Source organism: Colletotrichum chrysophilum, assembly GCF_026319265.1.
Source record: "Colletotrichum chrysophilum strain AFK26 chromosome Unknown scaffold_21, whole genome shotgun sequence".
Taxonomy (NCBI): Eukaryota; Fungi; Ascomycota; class Sordariomycetes; order Glomerellales; family Glomerellaceae; genus Colletotrichum; species Colletotrichum chrysophilum.
The window spans coordinates 175,195-203,020 of record NW_026517308.1 but is presented as its reverse complement, the minus strand read 5'-3'; the positions used below and the strand labels follow the sequence as shown (position 1 = coordinate 203,020).

The window sequence follows — 27,826 nt, the reverse complement described above, 5'->3', positions numbered from 1 at the left end:
AGTGAAAAAACCAACATGTTTCGTGTTTAATGGCGTGGTTCCTGCGCTGGCCTCACTTGTTTTTGGGGATCCCGTGGGGTGACGAAATCGCTGTGTCATGGACAATGCCGGTGTTGACTGTCGACGCTGTGAGCTAAAGGCTGATTGGCGGTTCAAATAAAATTGAACGCATCTCGCAAGGCCGGGTTTAGGGTTAGGTGCAAGGTTGTGATGCTGTTCGGCACATTGTGGGTGGTAAGCTTGCTCATCGTCTCATCGGCTCATGCCAACCAGTTCAAAATATGTTTAGACAATTGGCATCAAACGTCCTTTGTCGACAATCCTGAAATAGTTTCGCGATCTGGACATGGCCAGTAGTAGCATGCAGAAGGAGGTGGCTGTTGGACGATCAGTACGGCCTGCGGTTGAAGGCCAACGCAAGGGCGTATCACGTTGGACATGTAGGCGCCATGAGCGCATGATTCTCAATAATATCAGCCGCCCAGAGTTTTCTTCCAAGACGGGGAAATTCTCGTGAAATCCGTTTGGTCGAAGCAGAAAGGACCGCAATTGGCGCAGAGCTTGGCTGGATTGCAAGCTTGTCGCGCCGTGATTTGACGCGCAGCCGCTGCAAGTCGAAGCCCAGTGACCGCATCGTCCACATCACAGCTTGATCAATTCGCCGTGCTTGCAGTGCAGCTCATCAGCGAATTATACGGGAATCATTGTGTAGTCCACCATAATCCTTGCGCGCCATCAAAGCAAGTCTGCTCAGTGACGATTGAATCTGCTGCTTACGCAGTGCTGATCAGATTTTCGAGATGCCAGCGCGGAACCCCCACGCCGGCTGTGATGAACAGTCTCGTACTGCCGCTGTGAGACGACGCGGCAGCACGATGCATGGCCTTCGTGACAGCTATGACAGATCGGCCCGTTCGATTTGGCCTGCTTCTTGGCGCCACGATGCAAACTTGCGAGCCTCGTTTTCACACAAGGGCTGCGTGGAGACTATCTTTAGATTTTGTCAACGCTGGAAGGCAACGGCTTTGGCGGGGATGTACCCGATTGGGCTGACACAACTGGCCGCGTTTGCTTTAACCCCGACGTGGAGGAAACAAGACGGGAACGAAGGGCCGTTGTATCTAGACATGCGGTGCGACGGCACGGAGGAAGAATGGACAGTGCGTCGTTGTTGCAACCCGTGGCCAAGAGTTGTCCCGAGCTTGTTGGGGAACCGATCGTCTTCTTGAGCTGTTGGTTGGTATTATGCTCTACACCGCAGTCGGTCTACCAACAATCGGGGATCTTGCAGTTCCGTTTATCGGCGTTCAGCCAGGCTGCAGTCCCCGCTGACTCCGTCGAGTCTTCTAGGAAAGAATGGCCGCAACGCGTGAGCCAGTAGTAGTTCATCCTCGATGGTAAACATGGCAGTTGCTGGTTGGTTTTCGAACTTTCGAGTCTGTTGCCAACTCAGAACCCCTATTTCTTTTGACCGTTGGATTTCGGCACGGGAAGGATGAGAAAAGCAATTGTTTGACCAGAAAATGTGATAGGATGCCTCAAAATATGACAAAGTCCGAGAAAAAGAAAGTTGATGCAGGGAAGCAAAGGGACAATTGGTTTGTCAACAATGCCTGTCGATGATTCGTTGGCATGTTGTTTGTCGTCAACTCGGGCATCGCTCCCGAGTTGGGCTTCAGCCGGCTCCGAAACCAACTCCGCCGTCAGAATAATGGGTATGTATCACCATCATCAACCAAAAGATGGCCTGATAAAGTGCGAAATTTTTTCCATTCCAATCTCTGCCAGCCTGAGGTAAACAGCGGCTGGCTTCGGGAGGTTGGCAGATTTGCTCAAGAGGCCACCCAAGCACATGTCCGGAGGAAGTGAGAGAAAGCTTGACGGACCAATGCGGGATTTGAACGGGGCCGTGCCGCAGCCGGGAACTAACATGGCGCGGCAATGGTCAGTGAGTTTTCACGGAAGAGGATCCGTTGGAAGCGAGGATTTTCAATGGGAGCCTCTTTGCGGAGTCGCCCCGGAAGACTGGGTCTGGCACGAGGATGGTGAGACAGCGGAAGGCCTGCACAGGAAACGGCATAGGGCATCTGACTGCTTGCGTTGTGTATGCGAATCGTTAATTTGTGTGTGTGAGCTGTGTGTTGCGCTACCCTACCCATACCCGTGGGCAACTCGTGGGTAAGCGCGTACGGCCGGAACCGTAAGCGACTGCATTCGCGACGGGGAAGGGAGGCTGATTGCGCCGTCCCCAGAATAGCATTGCGAGTCGTGAACCCGGCTGAAGTTGAGGGCTCCAGTTCGACTCTCTTCATGTTGATTGAATTGATGGCTCTGTGGTTCTCAGCTGGGGGCGATGACGTCGGGTCACTTGGTCTGGGCGTCCGTCTCGTGATGTCAAGCTGCTGCGGATAGCATTTCGGCGAGGGCCAGCTTCGGCCCTGAGCGCGACGCGGGCGGTCGCGGGAATGGGCCGGTACGATGGATTAGCAATCTGCAGCTATTGCAGGAACAGCAGGCATTGTTTTCTTTCTCTCCCTGCTTTCTTGGTTGCTCCCCTTCTCCGCTGGAAAAAATTTCGCAATCAACCAGAAATTAGGCCACCACCAGCCACCAGCGCCAGGAACGTCAGGCCGGGTGTGGTTCGGGCAAGGTGAAGACGGCAGTGGGTTGGATAAGAGGCGCACGGCGGAAGAGGGTTGGAGGGGTTGAAGACACTGTGAAAGGTGGTTGGAGACTGGAGACATCAAGCATGGAGACTTTCTGGATACCTCCGATTGGACCAGGCGGCCGGCGCCGGGTGGGGTGTCGTCCCGGTAGTAGGTGCTGGTCTTAGTGGTATCCATCGTCATCCCATCCATGATCCTGCATCTTTTGGTTCTGATGCCTTAGGATGGGGGAGGATGCTTGGTCAAGATCAAGGTTGAGGGCCACTGACAAGGTCTGAACGGTGCGAATCTGGAGTTTGGCCGGACCCCAGGCGGATTGGCGGATTGGCGGACTGGCGGGCTTGGACTGGCTGGCAAGGGCAGCCATCGCGGCATCTAAAGGTTCGGTCAGCACCTTGCTGGGCTGCCGACCCGACTTGTGGTGCTTGAAGATGCTTGCTGATGGGTGATGCGAGGAGGATTAGCGGACAGGTGGTCTGTGAGGTGCATGCAGCAGCTGCGGTGCTAGTGTGCAATGTGGACATTCGGTGGGCAGCTTTCTTGGGGGGACGGGAACCAATTGTCCAGTAGAATTTGACGTCTGGAGACGAGCCTAGGTGCCTGGGTGCCGTGTGGCATGAGCGATGCGAGTCTGAGTCTGCCAGTGAGGATGAATGGTCAATGTCCAGACGGCGTGGGGAACATGCTTCAGACGGTTTTCTCTGCGTCTGCATTGACGAATGAACAGAGAACGCACACGTACGTCGAGAACGTGCCACCTATACAGAAACAAGTCGTACGCCGTCGCCTTGAGTTGCCCTTGGGAGGCTCGTGCCCCGAAGCGCAATACGAGATGAGGGTGCGTGATGCGTCGTGGATATTGGCTCCATGAAGCTATGGAAATGGTACCGGGTGGCTCGTCCAACTGAGATGCAAAGCTGGGGTAGCTACCCTTAGCACGGAAGCCTAACAGCTGTAGGCCAGATGGCATCATCTGACAATCAGTGAGGCGAACGATATCAATGGACGATGGGCTGTATCGGCCAGACTGGTCTGGATCTCGGTCCATTAGTTTGTTTGAATCGATTTCCCGGCGTGAGTCGTCAACGGTGTTGTTTGCCTCGCGGCCACCGTTCTAGGTCCAGGGCCGGGCGTAGTTCCGGGTCCGGGGCAGCCCAGCTTCAAGACCTCGTCGTTCTTCTCGCCTCACGCGTTAACCGACTTGGGTAAGGGCGGGTCGGACAGAGATACCAGACCAGGGCAAGTCAGTAGAGCGGCTGTAATGCGAACTCGAGGTGAGGAGGTGGTTGATGTCGGCGGTTGTACTGTATCTGGATCTGCGAATGGCAGTTGTGGCAGGTGCATTGCAAGAGTTGGAGTTTGGAGAGCCATACTGCCCAAGTCCAAGGTTGCTGACAGGTGCAGTTGCTCGCTCAATGGGACTCGTTGGCCGTGGATGTAACATGTTGGATTAGTCCTTGTCATGCAAGAGAGCACAGGAACGGCGGGTTCTCCTGACCGGTGGACACCGTCTAGGCCCCGTCCAGGTCCAAGGACTCCGCGGATGCAGATGCCAGTGCCAGGTTGCGGTACGAAGACGTTAGCGTGTAGGTGTAGGGCAGACGACAAGACGGCGGGCGTCGGCTTGGTTTGGCGCAGACACAAACGCAGGGTTTTCTGTCAAAAAAAATACTGGTGCCACAGCCTCCCTCCAAAAACCATGTTGGTAATAAGGCATCGACGGTTGTCGTTCGGGCCATGGCAGTCGGCAGACGGACGGTAGACGACAGATATTCAGTAATACCTCGGCCAACGGAGGAAAGGCCAACCTTGTTCTTCAGTTACACGCGAAAGGTGACCGATTCCGGCAAGACTTGTCTTGGTTGGTACTGGCGGTCGTCCAGGACCCTTAGGTAGAGGTAGAGACTTGTAGGACAGGTGTGTCGAGCGAGCAACGGCAAGCAAGTAGAGTTTGTCTTGGCCAATAGCATGTGTACGGCGAGCTGGTTTGCAGCCAGAGGTGCGAGTGTGTGTGTTGACGGGTGTGTGTGTGTGGCGTGTGCGCGGAAGGCATGGGCGGCTGCGTCACAGCGGGATGTGCGACCTTGAGGCGGGCTGTCAATTGGGCCCAAGACTGGGCAGTTCGTTAGGACTGTGGCGCTAATGTGGGAGTAGGGAACACACAGCTGGTCAAGCCGCAGACCGGCTGCAGCTCCAACTTCGGGCCCCGGTTGCTAAGGTCCAGGTTGAGAGCGACAAACGTCACCTGGCACGCTTCAAGCTCGACAGGAAAAGGTCCGTCGATACCACGGCAGGTGTGTCCATGCCATCGATGCTTCTCCGAGTCATCCATCTGCTGAGCCTCCTCGGACTTGTGGTGGAGCTCCAGGTAGGTATGGAAGACGGGACCCTCAACTCGGAGCATGGGTTTGCTGGTTGTGGCTGTGGATAAGCTATGGATGTTGAGTGCGTCCTTGCGCAGGAGCATCAGCCACCAGCCAGCCTGTGGACTCGAGGCTTCGGCCTAGGAGATAGGTCGGTGGAAGGTGCCGCGACATCAATATTGACGATGGGATGGGAGCGAAGTGAGGCGACGATCGCCTTATTACCTAAGACATCGCGAGAAGACAAGGAAAGAGCATTTCGCTACCTGACGTTTGCACTTACCTAAGGTGCCTACCTAGGTTGTGGGAGGAAGCAAGTTGGGAAGGCAGGGTGGATAAGGTGGCAGGCCCTTTCCTTCCTCTCGATGTAACCGTTTGCTGCATGTCCAATATACCGTACTAGTAATGCAGCAGAAGTAACTAAATCGACGCTCATCGACGCGGGATGAAGAAGAAGAAACGGGCCAAATCTCAAATCCATCTGACATCAGGAGCACCGCAGAAAGAAGCAACAACCTGGCCTGCATTGCATGGATGGTGCTTTGCTGCAACAAGCAGGAGGCATTTGAATCCCATATGCCCAACTTCTGCATCACTACCAGACGAGAAACTTGCCCATACCGCACTGCGCATCGTAGACGTGACGATATAATGCCAGCCAAATTGCTGCGAGGCTCGCGAAGGGTTCGCATCTTTTCTCGCTTTGTCATATTCGACACCGACGACCCGACGCCAGCACGCTAGCAGCTACCTCCATATCCGTACCTTCCTTACCTAAGTCCCTATTCTGTGAGGAACAACCCGCTGGCTGGACCGAGCGCAGACCAAACAGCGTTTTTGCTGGCTTTCCTCGTCCCGTCGCCGGCCTTATCCCTGGATACTGCCCCTCCTACCCCGTTGATTGCCCTGCTGCGTCGTTCCTTCCCCTCCAGTCAGCCATACGGTCTTCGGTCTTGCCCACCTCACCTTACGGATACCTCACTCGAGTCTCGACTTCTGCGACTGTTATTTGTTGCATTGCCCAAAATCCACTACCTACCGCCATCGCCGGCGCCGTCTCTTTTTCGCGTGTCGACGTCCGTTCAGCGATCCAAGCCCAGCTTCATCCTTCCGCAGATTCCGTCCCGGGTGTCGCCCCGTACGAACGAATACCTTCCTTAGCTTAGGCTTGCTGACATCTGCATCGCCATTGGAGGCTGACGCCCGTACGACCTGGATGCCATCATATTAACTACGCCCGCGCGCTACGGCTTTCATCAATCCCATTCGACCAACGGCCTTGGCCGCTGTCTACCAACGTCTCACCAACATCCACCACTCGAGACTGGCCAAAGCTTACCTACCAACAACCTGGAAGACACAGTACCCTGTCTCAAGCAAGGAATTCGTGCCTACTGACCGATTCATCGTGGTCGGGGCCACGGCAGTAGAGAGGGCAGGACGGATACATCAACAAGCCAGGTACGTTCTCCGACCAGGCCTCAGCGCCTGGTAGTCAGGTACCCTTCCTTGCGGCACTGCATACGTACGCTACCTACCACCTACCTTACCTACCTTCACCTTGCCTCACCACTACGTACCTTTTTGTTGTCTACTGCCGAGCAAGCCAGGTTGGGCTGGACTGGATCGCGGGCTAAGGCTGCGGGCTGGCTTCTGCTTCTTCTTTTGCTGCTGATGCTGTTGCTGGTGCCTCGTCCTGGCACTGCTCTGCTCTGCTCTGCTCTGCTTTGCTCTGTCCGCCGCGCCGCTGCCAGCAAACCCCCAACGTGGAGTTGCAACTGCAGTTGCTTGCTGAGAGTGGGTTGGAGTCTCCAATCCGCCATCCTCCCCTGGTCCCCTCGTCGAGCCCCCCTCCCCTTCCCTTCCCCGTCCCATCCCGGGCAGCCCAAGTCACGGCGGGTACAGAGCCAGAGCTGGGTGGCTCGGGTTGGCGCGTGGAGGTAGCGAGGGTTGACAGCCTCTCAGGAGAGGAGCAAGCTAGCCAACAGTCGGCTGTGCGCCTCCGCTCCGCTTCGCCTTTATCCCGGTATCATCCTTCTCCCTACCCAAGCATCTAACACACGCCCAGGTCCCAAGCTAGACCCGCCTGTCCATTCATTCTGAGGTGCTCTCGCTCTCACACTGCCATTCCACGTCTCCACTCGCAGCACATTTGAGAAGACAGAAGAACGAGAGAAGAGGGACTCGCGAGAGAGCACGCACCGCACACAACACAAAGCAGGCGGGACACACACGTACACACACACCACACCACACACGCATCACACACACGCGCGAACGGCACGACACATTCATTCGTCGACACCGCGCAGCCTGTCAACCTGCCAGTCCTGCGCGTCAAGTCAGTCAGGTCAGTCAGGTCAGTCCTGCTACTCCTGTCCCTTTTTTGCTGCTCTACTCTTCCTCCCGTTACCTTACCCGCATCCTGCCGGGGGCCTGCCAATCTGCCACCTGCCACCTAGGTGCCAGGTGCCACGCCCAGCCAACCAAGCCCAATCCAGCCAGCCCGCAGTCCATCCGCCCTCGAGTTTGCGTTCTGCCACCCCCCCGGTCACAGTGCTGTTGCTTTGCTCCCCCTCCGCCGCTGATACTACTGCTACCGCTGCCGCTACGTACCTGTACTGACTGCTGTCGGGTCCAGTCCGGTCGATCCAATCCACCAGTCTGCTGAGGAGAATCCACTGTCCACGTCCAGGGCTCGGGCTGCAAAATCCAACCCGCAACATTTGGGCTCCTACCTTACTCCCAACTTCTTCTTACTATTACTTGGTACCACCACCACCACCACCACCACCACCACCGCCGCCGCCTGCCGCCGCCTTACCTCCACTACCTACCTACCACTCGTTACCTACCTTACCTACCTGCCTACCTTACCCTTTTTTTTTTTTCTTACCTTACCTATCCTATAATCGACTCGACCAACACTGGCGTTCGTCGTCCTTTCCTCCACCACTACCACCTTCACAACCACCACCGACGAACCACCCCCTCCATTCCGCCCCCCGCGAATCGCCTCCTCTACCCGACTCGCTTGAATCTCCAGTCATTCATCGTCAATCGAGCGAGCTGATTTTGACGCACTCTCTCGGTCGCATTCTTCTGTTGTCATTCCCACATAGTTGCCCATCATGGCGGGAAAAATGGTGCTGTACAAGTTGGTGGTCCTGGGCGACGGCGGCGTGGGGAAGACCGCTTTGACAATCCAGCTCTGCTTGCAACACTTCGTGGAAACAGTAAGTCGCCTTCCCTCTCCCTTTTCGCCTTCGTTCCTTCTGCATCGCACCGTGATTGTTTCGTCTTTGATTTCGCCTGCTTTTCTTTCTCTCAATCGCCCTCCCCCGCCTTTGTCGCCGCCCAGAGCCGCCCGCTGACCGTGCTTTCCCCGAAAACAGTACGACCCCACGATCGAGGACTCGTACCGCAAGCAAGTTGTCATCGATGGTCAAGCATGCATGCTTGAGGTTCTCGATACCGCCGGCCAAGAAGAGTACACAGCCCTTCGAGATCAATGGATTCGAGATGGAGAAGGCTTTGTCCTCGTCTACAGCATCTCATCACGGTCGTCCTTCTCACGAATCAAGCGCTTCCATCATCAGATCCAGCGAGTCAAGGAATCATGTGCATCGTCGCCCTCATACCCGGGCTCGCCCATCTCCGCAGCCAGCCCTCAAGCGCCCGTACCCATCATGCTTGTCGGCAACAAGAGCGACAGAGTCACCGAAAGAGAGGTATCGACACAAGAGGGCCACGCCCTAGCCCGCGAGCTCGGTTGCGAATTCGTCGAGGCGTCGGCCAAGAACTGCATAAACGTCGAGAAGGCCTTCTACGACGTTGTCAGAATACTGCGGAGGCAGCGACAGGCAGCTTCCCGGCCTCAACCCGGCGGACGCAGCAGCACCCGACCGATCAACGGCGATGCCGGTGCGAGATACGACGACAAGGAGGGTGGCGACCGTTATCGCCGCAAAGGGGGGAGAAGGGAAGGCAAGAGCAAATGCGTCGTCTTGTGATGTCGGCCACAACGCCAATACCTACCTTTGTTCCCTTATCGACGGACTTGCTCGGATCCGCAGCCCCGGCCCCGATCCATTCGATTCGCAAATCCGACGGGTCCTACTGCCGCGAGGCACAAGCATTTTCCACGTCACGACTTGATGATTGCCAGCATTAGAGAAGCGGCTGGCAAAGGCCGTCATCGGCCACGACTATTGGACGCATGAGATTTCGAGTTCTGCTTTGAAGACGATTCGGACATTTCCCCACACGTCATGGATGAACAACCAGCTCCCCATTGGGCGAACGGCGCACGAAAAGAGAGAGGCATATTCTGGGGCGTAGGTTTCTTGAGTTTTTCAACCAAACCTTTGGGCAGACTGGGACTTCCATTTTTTGTTCATTCCCAAACACATGAGGGCAAGCTGGTGGTGTTATAGGAGTCTGTGTCTCGCGGGCCTTTTTTCGACGTCTACCCGGTCGCAAAAGAAAATGATGCCACGTATTTGCCAACTTCGACCTCCGGATTGTTCATATGTTGTGGCTGGATTCTTCTTCACGCGAGGATAGGAGAGAGGAGGAAAGAGATGAATACGGAGGAACCAGCAGGAAGCAGGGAGATTATGGGGACATGGAGCGAGCTCTAATCTGTGTATACCGACACCACTTTTTTCTGTTACTCTTCTGGCCGTTGCTCCAGGCCCAGAACGAGTCTCTTTGGAGGTACCACGTTGAGATGTCGGTCCCCTCGTGGGATGTAGCTAGAACATCCGGGATAGGCAGACTTCTTTCTCGTTGAATCTACGTTATCCGTCCAACAGTTTTGACCCTACTTCTTTTGATGTTTTGCCGTTGCGCCGCGCCGTGCCGGGATCCTTTACCCCAAGCGGATAACCGACCTACAGCACCACCACCCACCCCCCGGAGCTGACTAAAGAGCAAATCATGTATATATCGGGAAACAGCTACGTTGCAGCGCTCGGAAAGTATGTTCGTTTTCCCTATTTGCGCTCTTCTACCTTCTTCAACATGCAGTTTTCTTGGCTGGAGACTGGGGTTGGTGGCGGCGGCACGGTCTCTTCCGCTGTACCCCGCGATTTCCGCCCCGTCGGGATCGCTCGCCGGCAAGAGAGAGCAGACAGACGTATTTGCCCCGTTCCGAAGGGTGGTGGTTGTTGCCTTGTGAGGGTGTGTTGGCTGGTCGGGTGAGATGAGGGTGGTAGTCGGGCCTCGGGTGATTTCTTTTTTGACAATGGCCGCGATGTGGTCCGCGGTATTGGGCCGGACGCGTAAGACAGGACTGGGATTGATGGCTGCTAGTGTTGGCTTTTTTTTCGTTTCCATGTTGTTTGGGTCTAACGGCGGCGACAAGGTGAGATGTCAAACGTCAAGTGTCAAGTTGTCAAACATTTACACGCGGTCTGCCTTTCTTTGGGGGATGGGTCGATTGGTTTTGGTCTGTGGTTTTGAGGGCTGTTTCGACTAATGGTTGTTTGGTGGGATGTCGATTAGTTTGCTGTTGTGGTGGTGTTGGTGGGCGTTTGGACGTGCGGGTGGCTAGTGCCTCTGGGGAACCCCCCTTTGTGGTGGTGGGTTATCCGTGAGGCTTACGTTACGGCTTTCTTTGGATTTCAGAGGAACGGTTGGGAGTTTTTGTTTACTACTCTATACGAGGGCTTCAGATGTAGTGGGAAGAGCGGAGAGGCGTCGCTGTGTTTCCATGATGTTCGGGAGTGAGTGGCTTAGGGGCCGGTGCTGAGTAGAGTGCATGTTCTGGTTTGTGATGCGGCTGTCAGAGAATGGCATTGTGCTTTCTTCACTCTGTGGCTGAGGCTTAGGAACGGGCACGTTGGCAAGTCGGTTGAGATACACGAGGAGGTACAGGCACATGCATTTTCTGGTCTTCCCATTGAGGCCTGATATCCCCTGAATTATGTTTGAGACACCACTATTCGTGGGGAACGAGCTCCGGTTTAGCAGGGAAAGACTGCCGCGTCTGACAGATTTGTCTTTTTCTCTCTTTTGGAGGGGGCGCCAGCAAGGCGATCCTTCCTGTTCTTTGAGAGGCGTTTCCCTGATTTAGTCTGGACAGACGGGCTGGAGCGGTATCGTACGTTTTTAGGACTGCCGGGGAAGGGGTCCTGCGGAGGCTAAGAGACTAGCGATGAACGATGGGGGAGACGGGGGGGGGGGTTTGATGTGATGGGAGTGGTGGTTGGAGGCTAGTTTGTGGAGGGTGTTCGGGACGCGCAGAGTGAGATTGAGAGAGGCAGAGTGATGAGTTGTGTTTCGTTTCGTTAGGACTGGCGTAAGGGAGACGAGGTTGTATGGGGTGGTGACGGGGGGGTGGGTTTGATGGCTGAACGGCGGCGCGCTTGGCGGTTGGAGATGTTTTTTTGACGGCGGGTTAGAGGCTCGGGGGACGCTCCGGGGTCTTTGGGGTCTAGCACTATCTTTGGAGGTAGGAGTTGCTAGTTGGGATCGTCGTGGGGGACTTTGGGAGAGAGATTGGGATGTTGGAGGCGATTTACTGGCTCGCAATCCTGCTTACTCGCGTCTCTTCTTTCACCCTGATACTGGGGCTTTGCAACGTTTGAGTCCCGTCACGAGTGGTACTGTGCGTTGATGCAGGGAATGTAATGGGTTGTTTTTGCCATTGTCAATGGAGCACTTGGCGAACCATGATAGAGTTGGGGTCGTTCAAGCTTGATCTTCACGGACCCTTGCGGGGGCGGCGTTGTTGGCTAGACGGGAGCGAAGGGGGAGAAAGGAGTATGAGGAGGGGAACGATGGGCCAAAGCGTTTCTTGGATGACGATGACGGTGGACGAGATAAACATGATTTTTAGGTGTGGGTGAGTTGATGAACACTTGAGGGAAGCTTGTTGAGATCGGGGGTCGGGGCCGCTTGAACGCCGCTCGTCGTCTTTTTGCGCCGTCTGCACTAGCTTCGGCTTTTTGTCCCCCTCTCTTCCTTCTCGTCCTCCTCAAGGGACGCTGGCGCGTGATGGAGGGGAAGAGGAGATAAGCAACTCTGGGCGAAAAGTATAACGCGAGTTTGGATGAAATTTTGTCGTTGTGTGAGTGAGGGTGCTGGGTCAATGACATTCTGCCCGGGTTGCGGAATGTTGAAGGGAGTTTGTTTTTAAGATTCTGATGTCATGTTATGGGGGTATGAGGCTATGATGACGGCGTTTGCGGGAGGAAGGTTGGATGTGAAAGGAAGCATGCTGTTGTTGACCATGGCAACCGAGTGTAACAACATTCGCGCGATGTTGCAGTTGTGGGTGGTCTTTGGGCTGGGCTCTATGGGTTTTACCTCACTCAACATGCCTTGTTGGAAGTGCCATGGTTACAGGAAACTGCTCTAGAGATGGAACGGGCCAAGCAGTGTGTTGCAGAGCCTCGACAAGGTCCGAACGGGTTGGTCGAGCACATGCTTCCCATGCGCCGTCGTCCAGGCAAGCAAAAAGCCCAACATACCTCGGGCATAGAGAACCGTTCTCTCATCAATTGTTATTTTTGTCTTACTTTTTCCTCTGACTTCCGTCCCCAAAAACTGAGCTACTCTTAGAATAGGCAAAAAAGAAGGACCACGAACTGCTGCTGCGCACTTCCTGCATGGCGTTAACGACTCTGGCCGCATGCACTGCAACCCTCCCGCCCTTCCCTCACCCATCCATCCTTTAACCTGTTTTGCAACTAAAGGGCAGTCTCACACATATATTGACACAGCATTACCAGCTAACACGTCGTTTCACCAAAACTGCAATATGTCGCTCTGCTTAAGAGGGCTCAAACCTCTCTCCCCCTCAAGCACGTTGCACGCACGACACATGTACACTGCTCTACCTGGGTGGTACTGTCTACGCAACTGCCTTGCGGAGAATCACCGAGTCTACTCTCATTCTCTCGCTGGCGTACGTAATCCCTAGGCCTAGTCGAAGGATTGATTACACCGAGAGTCGAGTGAGCGAGGGACGCAGCAGACAAAGGAAGGGATCATGGGCGGGCGGAACGGCAAGCTTGAAGCAGCCAGAATAAAGAGAGTCCGAGCCCACGGAACACGGGAGCTGGAGCCGGTATGCTGTCCGTGCGCCATGCGTCCGGAGGAGGGGCCGGATGCTGCGTCGTTGTAACTCGTGGTTCTGCCTGTGGTTGTGTGGTGTGTCCCATTTTGACATGCTTGGGTCGTGTTGATCCTCTTTTTTTTTTTTTCATGGTGGTTTTCTTTCCACAATTTTGGCTGTGGCTCTTTGAGTCTTGACTCTCGGTCGGTCTCTCATCTTGTCTCCAGGTCTTCACCGTATCTAACCAGGTTTCCTTGGAAATACATAGTACTGTGTAGTAGTCGAGACTCTGCAGAATGCTGTAGAATGCAAGAGCTGCATTATGCCACGGACAAACCATTGGAGATAACCCCCCTTCACTTTCACTCGGCTTGCCGACCCGGGAGGGGGCCGATGCTTGGTCGGCACGTCGGGTACAACGTGCGGGAAGGGAGCTCAGCAAATGTAGACTTGTACCTCGCAGTGTCGCCAGCGCCATGTTTGGAGGCCACCTCGGGGGCACTGGGCGGATATGCCGTCCTCGGTAACGTTCCCACCGAAGCGTCAAGGTTCGGGGTAGCTCCAGGTGAGGGTCGCCTCGAAGGTGAGAGGTCGGTGTAGCCAACCGCCGCCGCCGCCGTCTATCCAGACTCTGGTATCCGTACCGCGCTAAGAAACAGGCGTCCTTCCAGCAAACCCAGCAAACTCAGCCAACCGCCTTTCCTGTCCTCTTCTCCTGTTGGTGAAGAGAGGGCGGTTGCCAAGTCGTCGCTTCGTCTTCTTGGAACCAACGGCAGCTCATCATTTGCCGTTTTCTCTGTCTTCTTGTCCCGGGCCATCCCCTTGGAGCTCCATTACTCCGCAGCGTATCATTCAGAGCCAACCCCCCTCGCCAGTCCCCTGCACAATATCAAAGAGCCGCTGTTCCTTCTTTTTACCCTTGGCCTTCCTCTTTCTCGCTCTCTCTCGCCCTTGTGCTCCCGAGGCTCAGCTCTGATAAGTTTTCCCATTGCAGCATCAGATAAAAGCCCGTCAATTTACGGATAGACAAGGGCACAAAATAAAAAAGGCAGCCAGCCAGGGGGGCCCGCATTACCGGACGGCCAACGAGGACCCAAGAGCCAGACGTCCGGGTTACGTTTCACCGCATTTCGCTTCGAACGCGTGATCTTCGGCTAAGACCAGTCCATCTTCTGTCTTCTTCTACAGTGCGTGTGTGCGCATCTGCTCGTTCTGGTTCTCGTCGCTATCGTCGCTATATTGCAGATGTGACAAGCCACCGTCAATGTTCCCACACCGAGCAGAAAACTACTCTCCCCCCTCCCCATCCATCCTCTGATGGACAAATATTGGTTCGGACCCGGGAGCAGGGAACCACCCTTACAGAGGTCAGGTATCATTTTTCTGCTTGGGCGCCCAGTTAGCCCGGCCGTTGGAACCAGCCGCGGCTGGAATAAACGGGGTTTCGCAGATCAGTTCGTTAGGCACGCTGAATGAAGTACTGTACACCACAGAACAAAACAGAGGGAAAAGGCCGCCTTTCTACGAGGTGGTTCCTGGACGTCTTTCCGCACTGACAATGTTTGTCAGGTGAGAAGAACTGAAGATCGGCATCCAGACCGGCGGTCTATTTCCCATTCTCGGGGTCCCCAATTCTTCCTGGTGCTGCGTCTGGATACAACCTCACCCATCACCAAATCCGGCACTGGATATTGTCCATCCTCCTCGCTGGGACCCTTACCCTGAACACTGCACCAAAGTCCCGAACCAATTGAGCGGGAGCCATAACGCCAATATTGCGCTGTTTTTTTCCTGTGTCTTGTTTGCTCACTGATATTCCCGCGCCCGCTTCTTGATTGGTCAATTGATACAGTCCGGTGAAGCAAACGTACAGATACAAGTTCCCTTCCCCACGTCTTGACAACGCCCAATCCGGAAGGTGCTCTGCGCTCGAGTCGCCAACCTCGTTCCAAGTACGGGCAACGCAACCACCACGCTCGCACTCTCTGTCTGACTTCTTCTGAGAACCTCGGGCGCCCGCCTGGGGGGTTCATGTACCCAGCAACATGTGGGTGGGAGAGAGGTTGTCTCTCTCTCTGTGTCTCTTTTTTTTCTCAAATCGAAAGAGAAACTCGTAGGGATTGCGGTGCGAACGAGTCAGGACCCTTGTCGGAGCAGGCGCGGCTTTTTGTGGGCGTGAAAGGCGCGACTTGCGTTAGGGACGACGGGGGAGAGAGAGAGGGTTGAGTGGCCTTTTTTGCCTGCCCAGAGCGAGGGATTGGTTCTGGTTTGGCCCGGCGTTCAGACGGAGGAATCCTCGAGGGCAAGGGAGATACGGCATGCCACACCGGGGGTTCTGGCCTCTTCGTTCCGGGAGATGCTTGGCTTACGCGGATCTCGGACGGGAGGACTTCGTCGATGGACGACCGTCGTCTTGGTTGGAGGGGATGACGGGGGTTGGTGGTCTGGCAGTTGGGTACTTTGGCGGGTTGGCGAGGATTTCGGATTGGACTCCGGTGACGAGATCGCGTTGCTCGTACCGGGCTCTTTCACGGTGAGCTCTCCCCTACCTCTTCTCTACTTTTCCTCGGTATTCGTGTTGCCAAGTCGAGGGATTCATGGAGAAGAAGGGGGGGAAAAGGGGTCTTGCTTTGACGATCCTTCAATCCCGCCCCAGGTTTCTGGACCGCTCGCATGTCGGTAACGACCGAACCCTTGTTACTGTTCAGAAGCCGAGGCGAAACTGCCGCTGGGAGGGAGAAACCCCTAAGAGTCAAAATCTTGTGACAGGTTTTCTATCATATCTCGATTGCGCGGTCCACGAAGAATAGTCGGGACGCTCTTAATTTACAGTGCAGCGAACTAAGAAATCCCCAGAGAATAGCGAAAGGGGCGGCGCCGCGGGAGGTCGGGAGCACAGAGGACCGGCCCTTGTCCTTTTTGTATGATCCTCCTCCGAAGAGACCAATCGCCCAGGGGTTTGGCATGCTAGTTTGAACTCAAATAATCCCAACCGGCCATCGGGGTTTCTAGCTGTTTTCCCTCTGGTTGCTGCTAGCTTTAGTGTGTCTCTATTGAACAAGCAGCAGCTTAGCAGCTTATGGTGGTAATCAATCAGTCAAGCCAGCGTATATAGTTGCCTTTTACGTGTGAAATGTCCCGACCATCGCTTCACCGAGAGGGCGGTCGTGCCCATTGGCGATCATCCCGCGTGGGGGAGCCGGGGGATGGGGCGCCTAGTGTGTTTCGCGAGGACTGCTTCATGCGTTAAGGACGTGGTGAACTATCTTAGAGAAAGGTACCAGAGATAGAGAGCAGCGTGGGTAGGTGGGAGGGGGTCGACCACGGGCCGGTTGAGGCCGCCCGGGAAGGGTTTCTGGGTTATGTGACTGCTTAAGCGGGCGAGCCCGACGCTGCGGGTGGGATGCGTCCGTCGCTGCTGAAGAAGATTGCCTTGTTGAGAAGGTGTGATGGAGCGCGAGGTTCACCGGTCGTTTGGACGGCCCCACGCCGGAGAAGGTAGTGCGAGGCGGCGGGAAGGCCGTTGCATACTCGGTCAAAGGTCCACTGTCTCACCGCCCACGGGGTAAGGCGTGACGGCTGGGCGTGACGGGGCGCAGACTTACACGTGTTGAGACTATTCGGAAATAGACGCCGTACGGCGAGGGAAAAAGAGAGTTTGACGAGTGGTTTGATCTTTTGTCTTCGGCCCTCGCCGGATGGTGTGATGTTGCTGTGTTCAGGGCGCTTAGAGGGTGGTGGATATGGTAACGAGTCGGCATTGCCCTTCGAGGGCTCATACGAGAGGAAATCTTTAGCATTGTCGGTGCTTACGCCCTTGAAGCAATACCAAATTGCAGAAAGTACGTATATCTTCATGGGTAAGAAGTCTTGTGCCGTGGCAGTGTCAACTAGATTGATTCAGAGAATGTCGCTTATGACAAAGTTCTAAACCCATTGTAACGTTGTTCTGTAGTAATGATATTTTCAAAGCCAAAGTCATCGCATGGCCTGCTCAATTGGGCAAGAAATCTGAACAAGCGACTCTGTCTTCCCCTTCACCCGGCTCGGCACTGTGAATACCGCCCAGGACTTCTCGTACTTGTTTGTCTAGATCAACCCTGCAATTTATGCTATTATATGATCAGAGGTTGGTGACGGGCTTGAGTTTGCACTTTACGTGGTTGATGAAAGGGCTGAGGCAAAGCTTGTAGCATTAACTTTCCTCAACTCGTGAGAATGACACCCAGCCATTATCTCGGCAACAAGATTGCAACTATTTACACGTGTATTACATCTGCCTATATCATATCCATACTCGGATTGGATGACCAATAAATGAGACCTGTGGAGTCTGTGACTTGCTTTGTGGCCATGAGTCAGCTTATCTCAGTTTGAGTCCTACTTGTGGAAGTTTCGCGGGTACATTTGAGGTTATTGAATTTGTCTCTGAGTGTCACTTTGGCCTGCGGATGAAATGTGTCCTAGGTATTTTTGAACCTAGATGATATTGAGGGATATCGTCGCGAAGTTGAAAGTAATAGACTCTGCTCACTTGTCTCGATGTTGAGTACAAGCCAGAAAATCGTTAGATTCTCAACAGTAATCTCGGCCATGGGATCAACAACACTATGCGCATGGGAAAGACTGCGTCTTTCCATCATAGTTACGGCCGTGGCTACTTTAACACGCAACCCGGAACAGACGATCGAAGCACAAGCTCTCGCTAATCGAGTCTCTGCTGTCTTTTCTAGTGCGACGTATGAGTGAGCTTACCGCTGGGAACGAAAACTCACCCCTAAGAGCATTCGATTTGTATGATACACCCCGGGCTGGCCAACAAAGACTAAAGTAGTGCCTAAACCCAAAGCTCGCCGTGGTATCTAAACGTCATTATCGCAAGGCGTCTTGGTTTTGGAAGTATCAAATGCAACCAATCTCTTCTCGAATGATTGAGCTCATATCCTGTATCCAAAGAATTCCATCATCGCAAGTATGCCTTGACTCTTTGAAACTGCTCTATCAACACGTCCCAACGGCACGTGCTTACCTTGTTCTCCTTCTCGTGATACCACGATTTTCTGCAAGCAAAGTATCAGACCCCCAATCTCCTCGCAACCTCCTCAAACCCACCTTCATCCACCTTCACCCAAACATCAACCCACCCCTTCGCATCCTCATACTTCTGACTCCCAACCTCCCAATCCTCCTCCCTCGCCCTCTCAACATAGACAGTCCTCATGCCTCTCCCCCTTGCCGCGTACAAATCACCCAAATGCGCCGCCACCATCGCAACGTCCCCCTTCTCACCACCCTTACCCAGCAACGCCTCCACGGCGCCGTCGTACACAACCGGGTTCGGCTTGTACGCCTTCCAATCCTCTCCAGACAGAATCTTCCTGAACCCCAGCCCGCCAAACGAATCCAGATCATCCAAAAGCGTCCGGTTGCCGTTCGATAAGGTCGCTGTCACGAACTTGCTCCCCAGACGTTGCAGCCCGGCCGCGGAATCAGGCCAGGGGCGCAGACGGTGCCATACCAGGCTCAAGTCGCGGATCTCGTCCTCGGACCATACACCCTCGAGGCGGTTTTCATGGAGGAGCTCGACGAGGCTGTCATGGTGGTGCGCGTCAATGTCCTTCCACGCCGTCTGGCCGGGGACGTAGCTGTGAACGAAGTTCTTGTATGAGTTTCGCCACTCCTGGGCGAACGTGGGCCAGTCTACCGCGGCAAGTTTGTCTTTCTCTGCAGGGCTCAGTGTTTCTGAAATGGCTTTGGCGGATGCGCGGGACGTGAGTTCGTCCGTGACGGAAGAGCGCCAGTCTACGACCGTCCCGAAGACGTCGAAGGTCAGGGCCTTGACGTTGCTTAGATCTTTGGACATGGTAGAATTGGCGCAGAAGAAAGGGAAAGGCGACGAAGAGTATTGTGTCGGGATATGTAGTACGATGGAAATCTGGGCCCCCTTGCCTTGATAAGTCGATGATATATCTCTTGTCATGTGAAGGGCGCAAGTGATGAGGTTATGCGGAGTCGGATCTCGTGCTGACTTATCGAATCCGCCCGGGTCCGGGCGGGGCACGACTGTGCCGGGCCGTCCGACGACCTCGGTCCCGGACGAACCGGACGAATCCGGAAAGTTGACTAATCACCGGCAGTTGTGGCCACGATTCACAGCCTTGAATCTTTGCGACCCTAACCACTGACTAAAGGCCTAGATTTCGGTTGTGTTTCTTGTCGAACGTTGGGTTTAAGGCTGGCCCATCGTCCAACACAGACGCATTCATGACTTGCGAACCGTTGTCCACGCAGATGAGGTCACGTCATCCAAAGATTCCAGAGAGATATCTGAACCACGGATGATTAGTGAACCCCACGTCCTCCGTGCAAGTTGCGACGTGAAACCAATTCAACGTTGCGGATAGTGACAAAGACGGGACAGAATCAGTACACGCACAGCATCGATCTTAGTCGCATGGAGCGAGCACACTGGGGATCAAGTTCAAAAAGTGTTCACATCACAGCATTTGCAAATGCAGTTCTTCACCCTAGACTGACATTCCTGTTATTTGTCCTAAGGTATTCCATGAAACATAACGCCAAGACCAAAACTTACGGATATTCAAGCAAAACAAGGTCAGGCTTCATGTTTCTCAGCCATGGGAAGCCCGCCCTGAACCCTCATAGCACAACGTCTTGTCATAGCTTGTCAGGACCATGCTGGTTTCCCGAACTCCCAGCATATTTGACGAAAGAATTGAGGATGGGGTGAGCAGCATATTTATGCTATGGATTGTCATCCTTCGGATAGCGATGCGATTGGAAAAGAAATGTCAACGGCTCATGACGTTCACGCCCTCTAGTCGAAAAATGCAAGACTAAAGTTGCTATTGCTTAAAAGCGACAGCACATACAACATGAGATAATAGTTCCGCAGAAATTCTCCGGCTTTCCGTTCCAAAAAATCCATTCCATCGTCACCGAAGCACGCGACATTTTACTATAGCCACGTCCAGAGGGGATTCCAGCTGCCGTAGTCCATCCGTTGAGTGCTTTGAATCGACCGACTCTTCATCACTGTCTGTCAAGACCGTGGATGTATTCTCGACCTAGTCATTTTGAGTCACAGTCTCCATAACGGGCGCACAGGGCTTTGGATGGCAGTTTTCGTCATGCCACTTTGACCTGACCACCGGTATGGTTCCAGTCGAAGCAACTGAAGTTGGGCGACGCATACAAGAATGTGAATATGAAGAAACCTCAGAGATCAGTAGAATTGCCTGTTAATTATAGCAATCTCGAAAAACTTTGGTATTTCTTCGGTACACAACGATGTCCAGCTGATAAGTGAGTTCGTCGGTTGAGTATAAATATCTCACTCTGCATGATGAACTATTGTTCTCGGACAGCCAATCCGTTCTGCGCTGTGAGCAGTCGTAGTGAAGATGATGGCCCTCATCTAATCGTTTTTCAAGAACGAGCCTCGAACGTTCCGAATACATACAACAAATCCTGCCTATCTCCGTCTGTTCTCGGCTCTTGGTTTTCCTAACGTGCTCGTCCCTGAATACGCTGCAGAAGATCACTTTTGAACGCAAGTTGAAAGAGCTCAGATGACAGGACCCCCTCATTCTTTTGCAAGGAGCTTCTAGTCATCTTGAAGATTCTGTTCATGAGGTGGGATATAGCTAAGATTTACCTGGCCAGGAAACAGTTTGTAATGCCTCACACGTGTTATATAGATTTATAGTGAGCATTAACTACACATCACCCATGAGAATGGAATCAGACAACGGGAAGAAAACATATCTCTCGTCAGCCTCAGATCTTAATTTAGAACTAAATGGTTGCGTGTGTAGGAATAGAGGGCAAGCAAATGGCAGCCAACTTCTCCATCCTCGATCAAGCATCGGCACGTTGATCGTACAGTTGATTGCTATGAACGGAGTTTTCACAGCAAATCAGCCCTTCTCATCCTCAACTTCCCTCCCGATCTTTATTGTCTCCCGAGTATTGATGACTGAATCCCTCCGAGCTCTGCATTCTCATGGGTAGTAGAACTCAGTCCGCGGCCCCAAAAGCCAGTATCCAGTTCCTAGATAGAAAACGAAAACACAACGGTGGGTATGCGAAGTTCGAAGAAAACCTTGCCATTGGCTTGTTGTGTTCCACGTAAAATGTGCAAGACGTCCCTAATATACCTTCTCAATGTAGGCGATTGCGGTGCATGAGAAGATGGGCCGGGACACGTCGTAGACTATCTCTGGAACATCCTGGTTAAGTCATTGAGAAGACGTGAAGTAGGCAACCAGCAGTTCCGCCTTCGTGCTGCAGGGAGAACAACTCGTTTCCCCTGCCCCGAGGGAATACCCGTACCGGTTTCAGACCAACATGATGGCTCTTGAGTTGTCACCCGAAGCTTAGAGGAAACTCTCTCGCTTGACCTCAACTGACCAGATGTCTTTGGATCCACGCATTCGCAAGCACATGACAGCTATTTCTTGCGCTTGGCGCAGACCAAACGTCATTGGCAACTTTTGTTTGTAATTGAATTCGCATCTCGTCTAATTTTTCAAAACACCCCGTCCTGGCCCAAAACTGCCTCGGGCATATCCATTTAGAACTTGATGCCGGCCTCGGCCATCTGGAGACCATACTATCGTGCAGTTAGCAACCACACTCTCGGTAGATACAAGAGGACCGTGGATATTGACTTACCTTCTTGAGGCGGATGGCGTTGATGGTGATGAAACCAGACTATTTGCTCTATTAGCAACCGGTATATGCATAAAGGTCTTTCGGGGCCTGCTTACGGTCTCAGAGGGGTCGAAGGTGGTGAGGGAGTCCATGGAGGCGTCCTCCTCGGAGTAGAGCTTCTCCTGGGAAGTGCGGCCGAGGACGTAGGCGTTGCCCTTGTAGAGGCGGAGGCGGACCTCACCGTTGACACGCTGCTGGGAGAAGTCGAGGGAAGCTGTAGCAAGAATGAGTTCGTTGTCGACGGACCTAGATCAGGAGAAAACTCACGCTGGAGGAAGGCACGCTCGGGCGAGAAGTACATGCCATTGTACAAGAGCTCCGCTGCGCTAAATTTAGCATGATTTTCATCAAGAAGTAGGGTTTTACTTACACCACTGCTTGCTAAGGCCGTCTCTCAATCGCCTCACTGCACCATCCAGAACACTACAGCATGTTAGTGGCGGACTCATCAAGTGGCATACCAGCCTTTCAGGATCAACTTACAGGCCCTCGATGGAGATGTGAGCAAGGCGGAGGATGGTCATCGCCGGGGAGTCGTCTGGAAGGTTTCAGCAAGCGGTAAATCTGATGAACAAGGCAGGGACTCGTACAGCAACCCCTAGACTTCAAGCCGATGAAGCTGTGATAGGGATACCAAGTTAGCTATCATGAACGTCAAAGGGCTTCACGTGCATATGTACCGGTTCTCAACGATATCCTAATATCCGTTAGCTGCATTCCATACAAAGATCGGACGAAAACTCACAATACGGCCAACACCGTGCTCCTTGCCGAGAGCGTTCAGGAGACCGAACAGCTCGACGGGGTCGGTAGCAGTCTGCTGGGGGGTAACGACCTTGACGGGAAGACCCTTGTCGAAGTGCACGGTGATGTCGAGAGGGGCGTCGGGGGCCTGGAGGGGGGAGACGGTCTTGGTCCACATGTCCTCAGGGGGAGTGACGTTGGGGTCCTCGAGCATGCCGGCCTACATCACTGTTAGTGGGTTCGCGATCGGGTCGACGGAGGTTCTACCTCGTAGGAGCAGTGGGCTGTGACGTGTTAGCATGGACCTGAAATTCGAAGACGGGGTGCGTACCGAAGTTGTCGTCCATGGAGTAAGGCTTGGCCTTAGTAGACGTAACGGGGATGCCTGGAAAGTCTCAGTACGGAACCATTATTTTGGGGTTTTGTATCGTTCATACCCCTCTCGGCGGCGTAGTCGAGCAGGTCGTTGCGGCCCTGGAAGCGGTTGTAGAAGGTGGGGTCGCGCCACGGGGCAATGACCTTGATCTCGGGGTTGATCGTGTAGAAGGCAAGCTCGAAGCGGACCTGGTCGTTGCTAAAACGGGTGTTAGACGGAGTCGCTCGTCGAGGGAGGCCTTGGGCCTCAATTCGGTGGAAGTCGATTTACATACCCCTTACCGGTCTGCCAATTGAGTTAGTATAAGCGCGTGTAATTCAAAGACGGTGAATTCACTTACGCAGCCGTGAGAAACGAACTGGCAACCCCTGGATGGTCTGTCAGTCTCATCGTCTTCGTGACACACTCTGGGCGACTGACTCCTGAACGGCAGCCCTCATCTGGCCGCGGGCGATGATGGGACGAGCCAAGCTGGTTCCTGAACACCTCTTTAGCGTTTGTCTATTGTGAAGAAGATCGCGCCGGTCATACCCAGAAGGTACTGGTCCTCATAGATGGCGTTGCACTGGACAGCCTTCCAGCAGAGCTCCCTAGACAGCGTTAGCGGTCCGTACCGCATTGAGACAGGCTTTTGGGCCACACTCACTCGACGAACTCGCGCTTGAGGTCGTCAATGATCATCTTTGGGCGCATGTTAGTGTACACCCTCCTTTACAGAAGCCAATTCAGCGTAGGGCCTCGTTGCGCATCGTCATACCTTCTCGGCACCGATCTGGAGAGCTGCGGGGTGTCAGCACAGACGTTTCCAACAAGAAGGCCACGGAACGGAGTACATACCCTTCTTCTCGACGGCAGCCCAGTCCTCCTCCTGTCCGACGTTGGCGAGGTAGCAGCTGTGAGATCGAGGTCAGCTTGAACAGCTCCTGCGGGGCGCGGGGCTTCGTGGGCTCCCAAGAGAGATGGCGGGGGCGGGACGACTCACACGACGGAGTAGTCCTGCTCCAGGAGCCATGCCAGGATGGTGGAGGTGTCGAGCTTGAGCAATCAATTAGCATTGAGTCCCGTGACGTCGATTCCCGAGTTCTCGTCGTGGTCGGGAGTTGGTGAAGAAACATACACCTCCAGAGTACCTGTTGGTTCGCTGTGTCAGTCCTGCGAATGACTCTTTTTTTTGCGCGCGGAGCGCGGGGGCGGGGTTATACGCACGCGAGGCAGACCTTGCCCTTAGAACCAGCCATGTTGACAGATGTTTGAGTTGAAAGGTGAATTGGGTTCTTGGAGAGTAACGCGGAGCAACGACGACTGCAATTGAGGCGACCGGAACGAGAAGTGAAGAGGGAGATGTTTGTGTGTGGGTTTGGTAAAACCTTGGGAAAGGGAAAAGAAACGGGATCAAAATTTCGGTCAAGCTTGCTGCGGGCGTGCCGTAGAGTCACAGCACCAATGCGCCGGGATCGGGGATTGCGATAAGATAAGGCGAGAAAAAAAAAAAGGCGCCGGCCTAAGGTGAGGTGGGCTGTTGGAGGGGTAAGTTTTGCTGCAGCGCACAGCAAACGCAGCCTCAACCCTACGTACGTACCTACTACTTACATGGAGTGACTGCATTCGAGCTTGCCTTACCGCGTTTGCACTTTGCATGAGAGCAACCAATCCCGTCCCTTCAATTGCAATCTTCTCCCACCTCGCCATTCAAATCTCCCCCAACAATAACATCAACTCGGAGCGGTCAGCAGCTGTCCGTCCATTGCAAGTCTGCAGCGATTCAGGTCAACCAAAAGCGTCATGCCTCCAGCGAGGAATATCCCGGCGAAACCCGACCCACCACCGGGACGGCCAGAGCGATAAGCACACCAAAGCCCATCCAATGACACAGGAACCTTGGGAAGATGAGGAGGAGGGGGGGCCTGAGGGGCAGCACCTCAGCTGGAGCACGCGCCTTCAGAGTGACACACGGGAGTGACAGCACCGTGGGGAAGAAGCGCTGTAGCACTCACAACGCACAACCTACCTCCCCTTCCGGTACCTTGCGTCAGACGTCATACAGCCTCGGAAGGCGGAATGGCTTGGGGAGCGGCAATGCGTACCTTGCAGTCTGGGGTAAACGTCCCTTTTTTTTCTCTATTCCAGAGGAGGAAGGCCGTTACTGTGCGTACTGGCGCGTGTGTGTGCCGCATACGAGAGGAAGACAGCCCAACACGCAAAATCGGCGACAGGGATCCCTATCTCCGTCCTCCCAAAAACGCGGGGCAGTTTTCTATCGCGGGGTTCTTCGGGGACTAAGGACGTCTCGGCTCCGGCCTCCTTGGGGTTTTCATGACTTCATTCGGCTTCTCTTCCGGGCGACTTGTGTCAGCAACAAGCCGGCTGTCTACGTTCTTCATTCTGTTCTCATTGTGTAGCTTCTGATTTTGATTTCTGCATCTAGCTCAAAACATCATCAGCGTCTTATCATCAACCCCGCCAAACAACGGTATCTACACACGCCCGCGCCCGGATACTCACTTCACACCCGTTCATCCCACCCTTCACAAAACCATGTCCTCCAAACTATCCGACGCCTTCTCCAACGCACCCCTCTCAACCCACGGGCCCAAGTGGTCCGCCTTCTGGGAAGAAAAGTTCACCCCCTGGGACCGCGGCGGCCCTTCCCTCGCCCTGCAGGACGTCCTCACCACCCGCCCAGACCTCGTCCCTCCCCCGCCGCCAGGCGCCCCAAGCAAGCCGACCGCCTTGGTCCCGGGCTGCGGCAAGGGCCACGACGCCCTGCTCCTCGCGAGCCTCGGCTACGACGTCCTCGGCCTCGACTTCTCCGCCACCGCCATATCCCAGGCGATCGAGAACGATAAGGCCGGGACTTCCGATGCCAGCTCGGCCCGCCAACCGAACGGCGTCGGCCCCGGCACCGTGACTTGGCTGTCGGGCGATTTCTTCTCGGACGCGTGGCTGGAGGAATGGGGCCGCGAGAAGACGTTTGATCTGGTCTTTGATTACACTGTGAGCTTCTGCCGTCCGCCAACCAACTCACTCAGCCTACACTCTGTCTCCCCAACACCATGAAAACACTCCATCTAATGTGAATGAAAAGTTCCTCTGTGCCCTGCCCCCCTCGGCCCGTCCCCTCTGGGCAACCCGCATGACCTCCCTCCTATCACCCCACGGCCGCCTGGTCTGCCTCGAGTTCCCCTCCGGCAAGCCCCTCTCCGCTCCGGGCCCGCCATGGGGCCTCACCCCGGAAATCTACCTCGCCCTCCTCGCCCGCCCAGGCGATGCTCTGGAGTTCTCCTCCTCCACGGAGAAAGGCGACCCGACAGACACCGTGATCGTGCCCCCATTCGACGCGGCAAACGGCCTCAGACGCCTCGAGCTCATCAAACCGCCCCGGACGCACCAGGCAGGCATGAACGAGGACGGCACAGTCCGCGACTGGATCCACGTCTGGAGCCGCTGAGCAAAGGGGGAGGATGACCGTAGACACAACCACATCTAATACATTAAAAGAGCCATCCACACACATGAACATTTTTCCGTCCTATGCCGTCGTCGTCGCCGTAGCTGTAGCTTTCCTCAAAGAGTTGTAATGCTCGCCCAGCCCGTACCCATGTCGGTAGTACGCCAACCAAATCTCCTCCCCCGCCGCGCCGCCCTCCCCGATCCTCTCCGTCCGCCCGTCCTGCACAACCCGAATCTCGACCCCGTACACCCCCGCCAGCGCCACCAGCTCCAGCTGCCCGCCCCACTCCGCCGTGTCCCGGATCTTCCTCACGTACCCCTCCAGCCCCTCTTCCAGGAACGGCGCAAAGTCGTCCGGGTGCGCCTCCATCCACTCCGCCGCGCGCCGCCTGACAATCTTGTACGGAAGCCCCGGCTTGCTCTCCCCTTCACCAGCTAGCGGGATACCCTTCTGCTGCAGCTGGTCCGCCACCGCGGAGAAGAGACAGTGCCCGTCCGGCGCGATCTCCTTCTCGGACAGCGAGTGCGCCTTGAACTCGTTCAGCATGTACGTCTTCTCGATGCCGCGGTGGTCCGTCATGTTCGCGGCCTCCTCCTCCGCCTTGACGGCTGCGGCCTCGACCTCCGCCGCGCGGCGCGCCAACCGCTCCTTTTGGCGGTTGCGCTTCTTCCCCCCACCACCACCTCCTCCTGCTCCTTGTGTCTCTTCTGTCGTCGCTGTCGTCTTCTCGGGCTTGGAAATCGTCGTCTGCGCAAGCTTCTCCGCAATCTCGTCATCATCGGCGGCATCCTTCTCGTCTTCCGAACCTTCGGGCTCGGGGGCTCCGCCGTCGCCGGAGAGCGCGGCAAGTTCCTCGGTCTGCTTCTCCTTCAGCCGGCGCTCCATGTCGGCGCACTCGTCGTTGACGCCCTTGCGCGTCTTCTTGGTCGCGTTCTTCTTCTTGGAGGTGATGCGCCCGACGAGGTCGCGCTGCTCCTTGCGGTGGCGGGTTTGCATCTGCTCGAGGGTCTCGGCGGGCTCCATGGTGGCGGTGGGATGTGCCGTCGTATGGCGGGGTACGCTCGCAAGACAGATTGCGCAGTCGGACGGGCGTTCGTGGGTTGTAGCCTCTAAATATATCAACGAAGGGTGGTTGAAGATTGATCGTGGGGAGCTTCTGGCGGCTTGAGAAGATGTGAACGACTGTGGATGACCGATGTAGAGGCTGGTTGTGACGAAGCCGGCGAGTGGGCGGTCGGAGCTTGGGCTGGGCGACGGAGGGGTGAAATTTCTTGGTGGGGTCGGTGCGGGGTCCCACACCATCACCGTCAGAGGTCCCTGTGTAAGACACCAACTCCTGAGGTACGGTAATGCCAGTCTTTCTTCATGTTTAATGTCACACGGAACCTAACAAGACTAAATTATTTCACGGTATTCAATTGTTTA

The 27,826-nt window shown here is 54.8% G+C and overlaps 5 protein-coding genes across 5 annotated transcripts; 2 read left to right on the top strand and 3 right to left on the bottom strand.

The window, feature by feature from the left end:
- Positions 1-8,160: 8,160 nt before the first annotated feature.
- RAS2 (Ras GTPase ras2) lies at positions 8,161-9,042 on the top strand (the record flags this gene model as incomplete). The annotated part of the gene is made up of 2 exons (XM_053176592.1): positions 8,161-8,265; positions 8,425-9,042. The coding sequence occupies 2 exons, from the start codon at positions 8,161-8,163 to the stop codon at positions 9,040-9,042; spliced, it is 723 nt and encodes a 240-aa protein (XP_053039451.1).
- Positions 9,043-18,168: 9,126 nt separating this feature from the next.
- Positions 18,169-18,957, bottom strand: COL26b_003698 (uncharacterized protein; the record flags this gene model as incomplete). The annotated part of the gene is made up of 1 exon (XM_053176591.1): positions 18,169-18,957. The coding sequence occupies one exon, from the start codon at positions 18,955-18,957 to the stop codon at positions 18,169-18,171; it is 789 nt and encodes a 262-aa protein (XP_053039450.1).
- Positions 18,958-21,690: 2,733 nt separating this feature from the next.
- Positions 21,691-24,188, bottom strand: COL26b_003697 (uncharacterized protein; the record flags this gene model as incomplete). Its single annotated transcript, XM_053176590.1, has 19 exons — positions 21,691-21,729; positions 21,792-21,830; positions 21,887-22,044; positions 22,098-22,151; positions 22,201-22,253; positions 22,314-22,368; positions 22,421-22,449; positions 22,511-22,527; positions 22,576-22,794; positions 22,880-22,959; positions 23,012-23,148; positions 23,371-23,428; positions 23,482-23,540; positions 23,597-23,631; positions 23,708-23,730; positions 23,788-23,843; positions 23,933-23,985; positions 24,068-24,080; positions 24,157-24,188. 19 exons carry the CDS (start codon positions 24,186-24,188, stop codon positions 21,691-21,693), a joined length of 1,209 nt encoding a protein of 402 aa, XP_053039449.1.
- Positions 24,189-25,485: 1,297 nt separating this feature from the next.
- COL26b_003696 (uncharacterized protein) lies at positions 25,486-26,398 on the top strand (the record flags this gene model as incomplete). The annotated part of the gene is made up of 2 exons (XM_053176589.1): positions 25,486-25,944; positions 26,036-26,398. 2 exons carry the CDS (start codon positions 25,486-25,488, stop codon positions 26,396-26,398), a joined length of 822 nt encoding a protein of 273 aa, XP_053039448.1.
- Positions 26,399-26,479: 81 nt separating this feature from the next.
- On the bottom strand, positions 26,480-27,424 carry COL26b_003695 (uncharacterized protein; the record flags this gene model as incomplete). Its single annotated transcript, XM_053176588.1, has 1 exon — positions 26,480-27,424. One exon carries the CDS (start codon positions 27,422-27,424, stop codon positions 26,480-26,482), a length of 945 nt encoding a protein of 314 aa, XP_053039447.1.
- Positions 27,425-27,826: the final 402 nt, after the last annotated feature.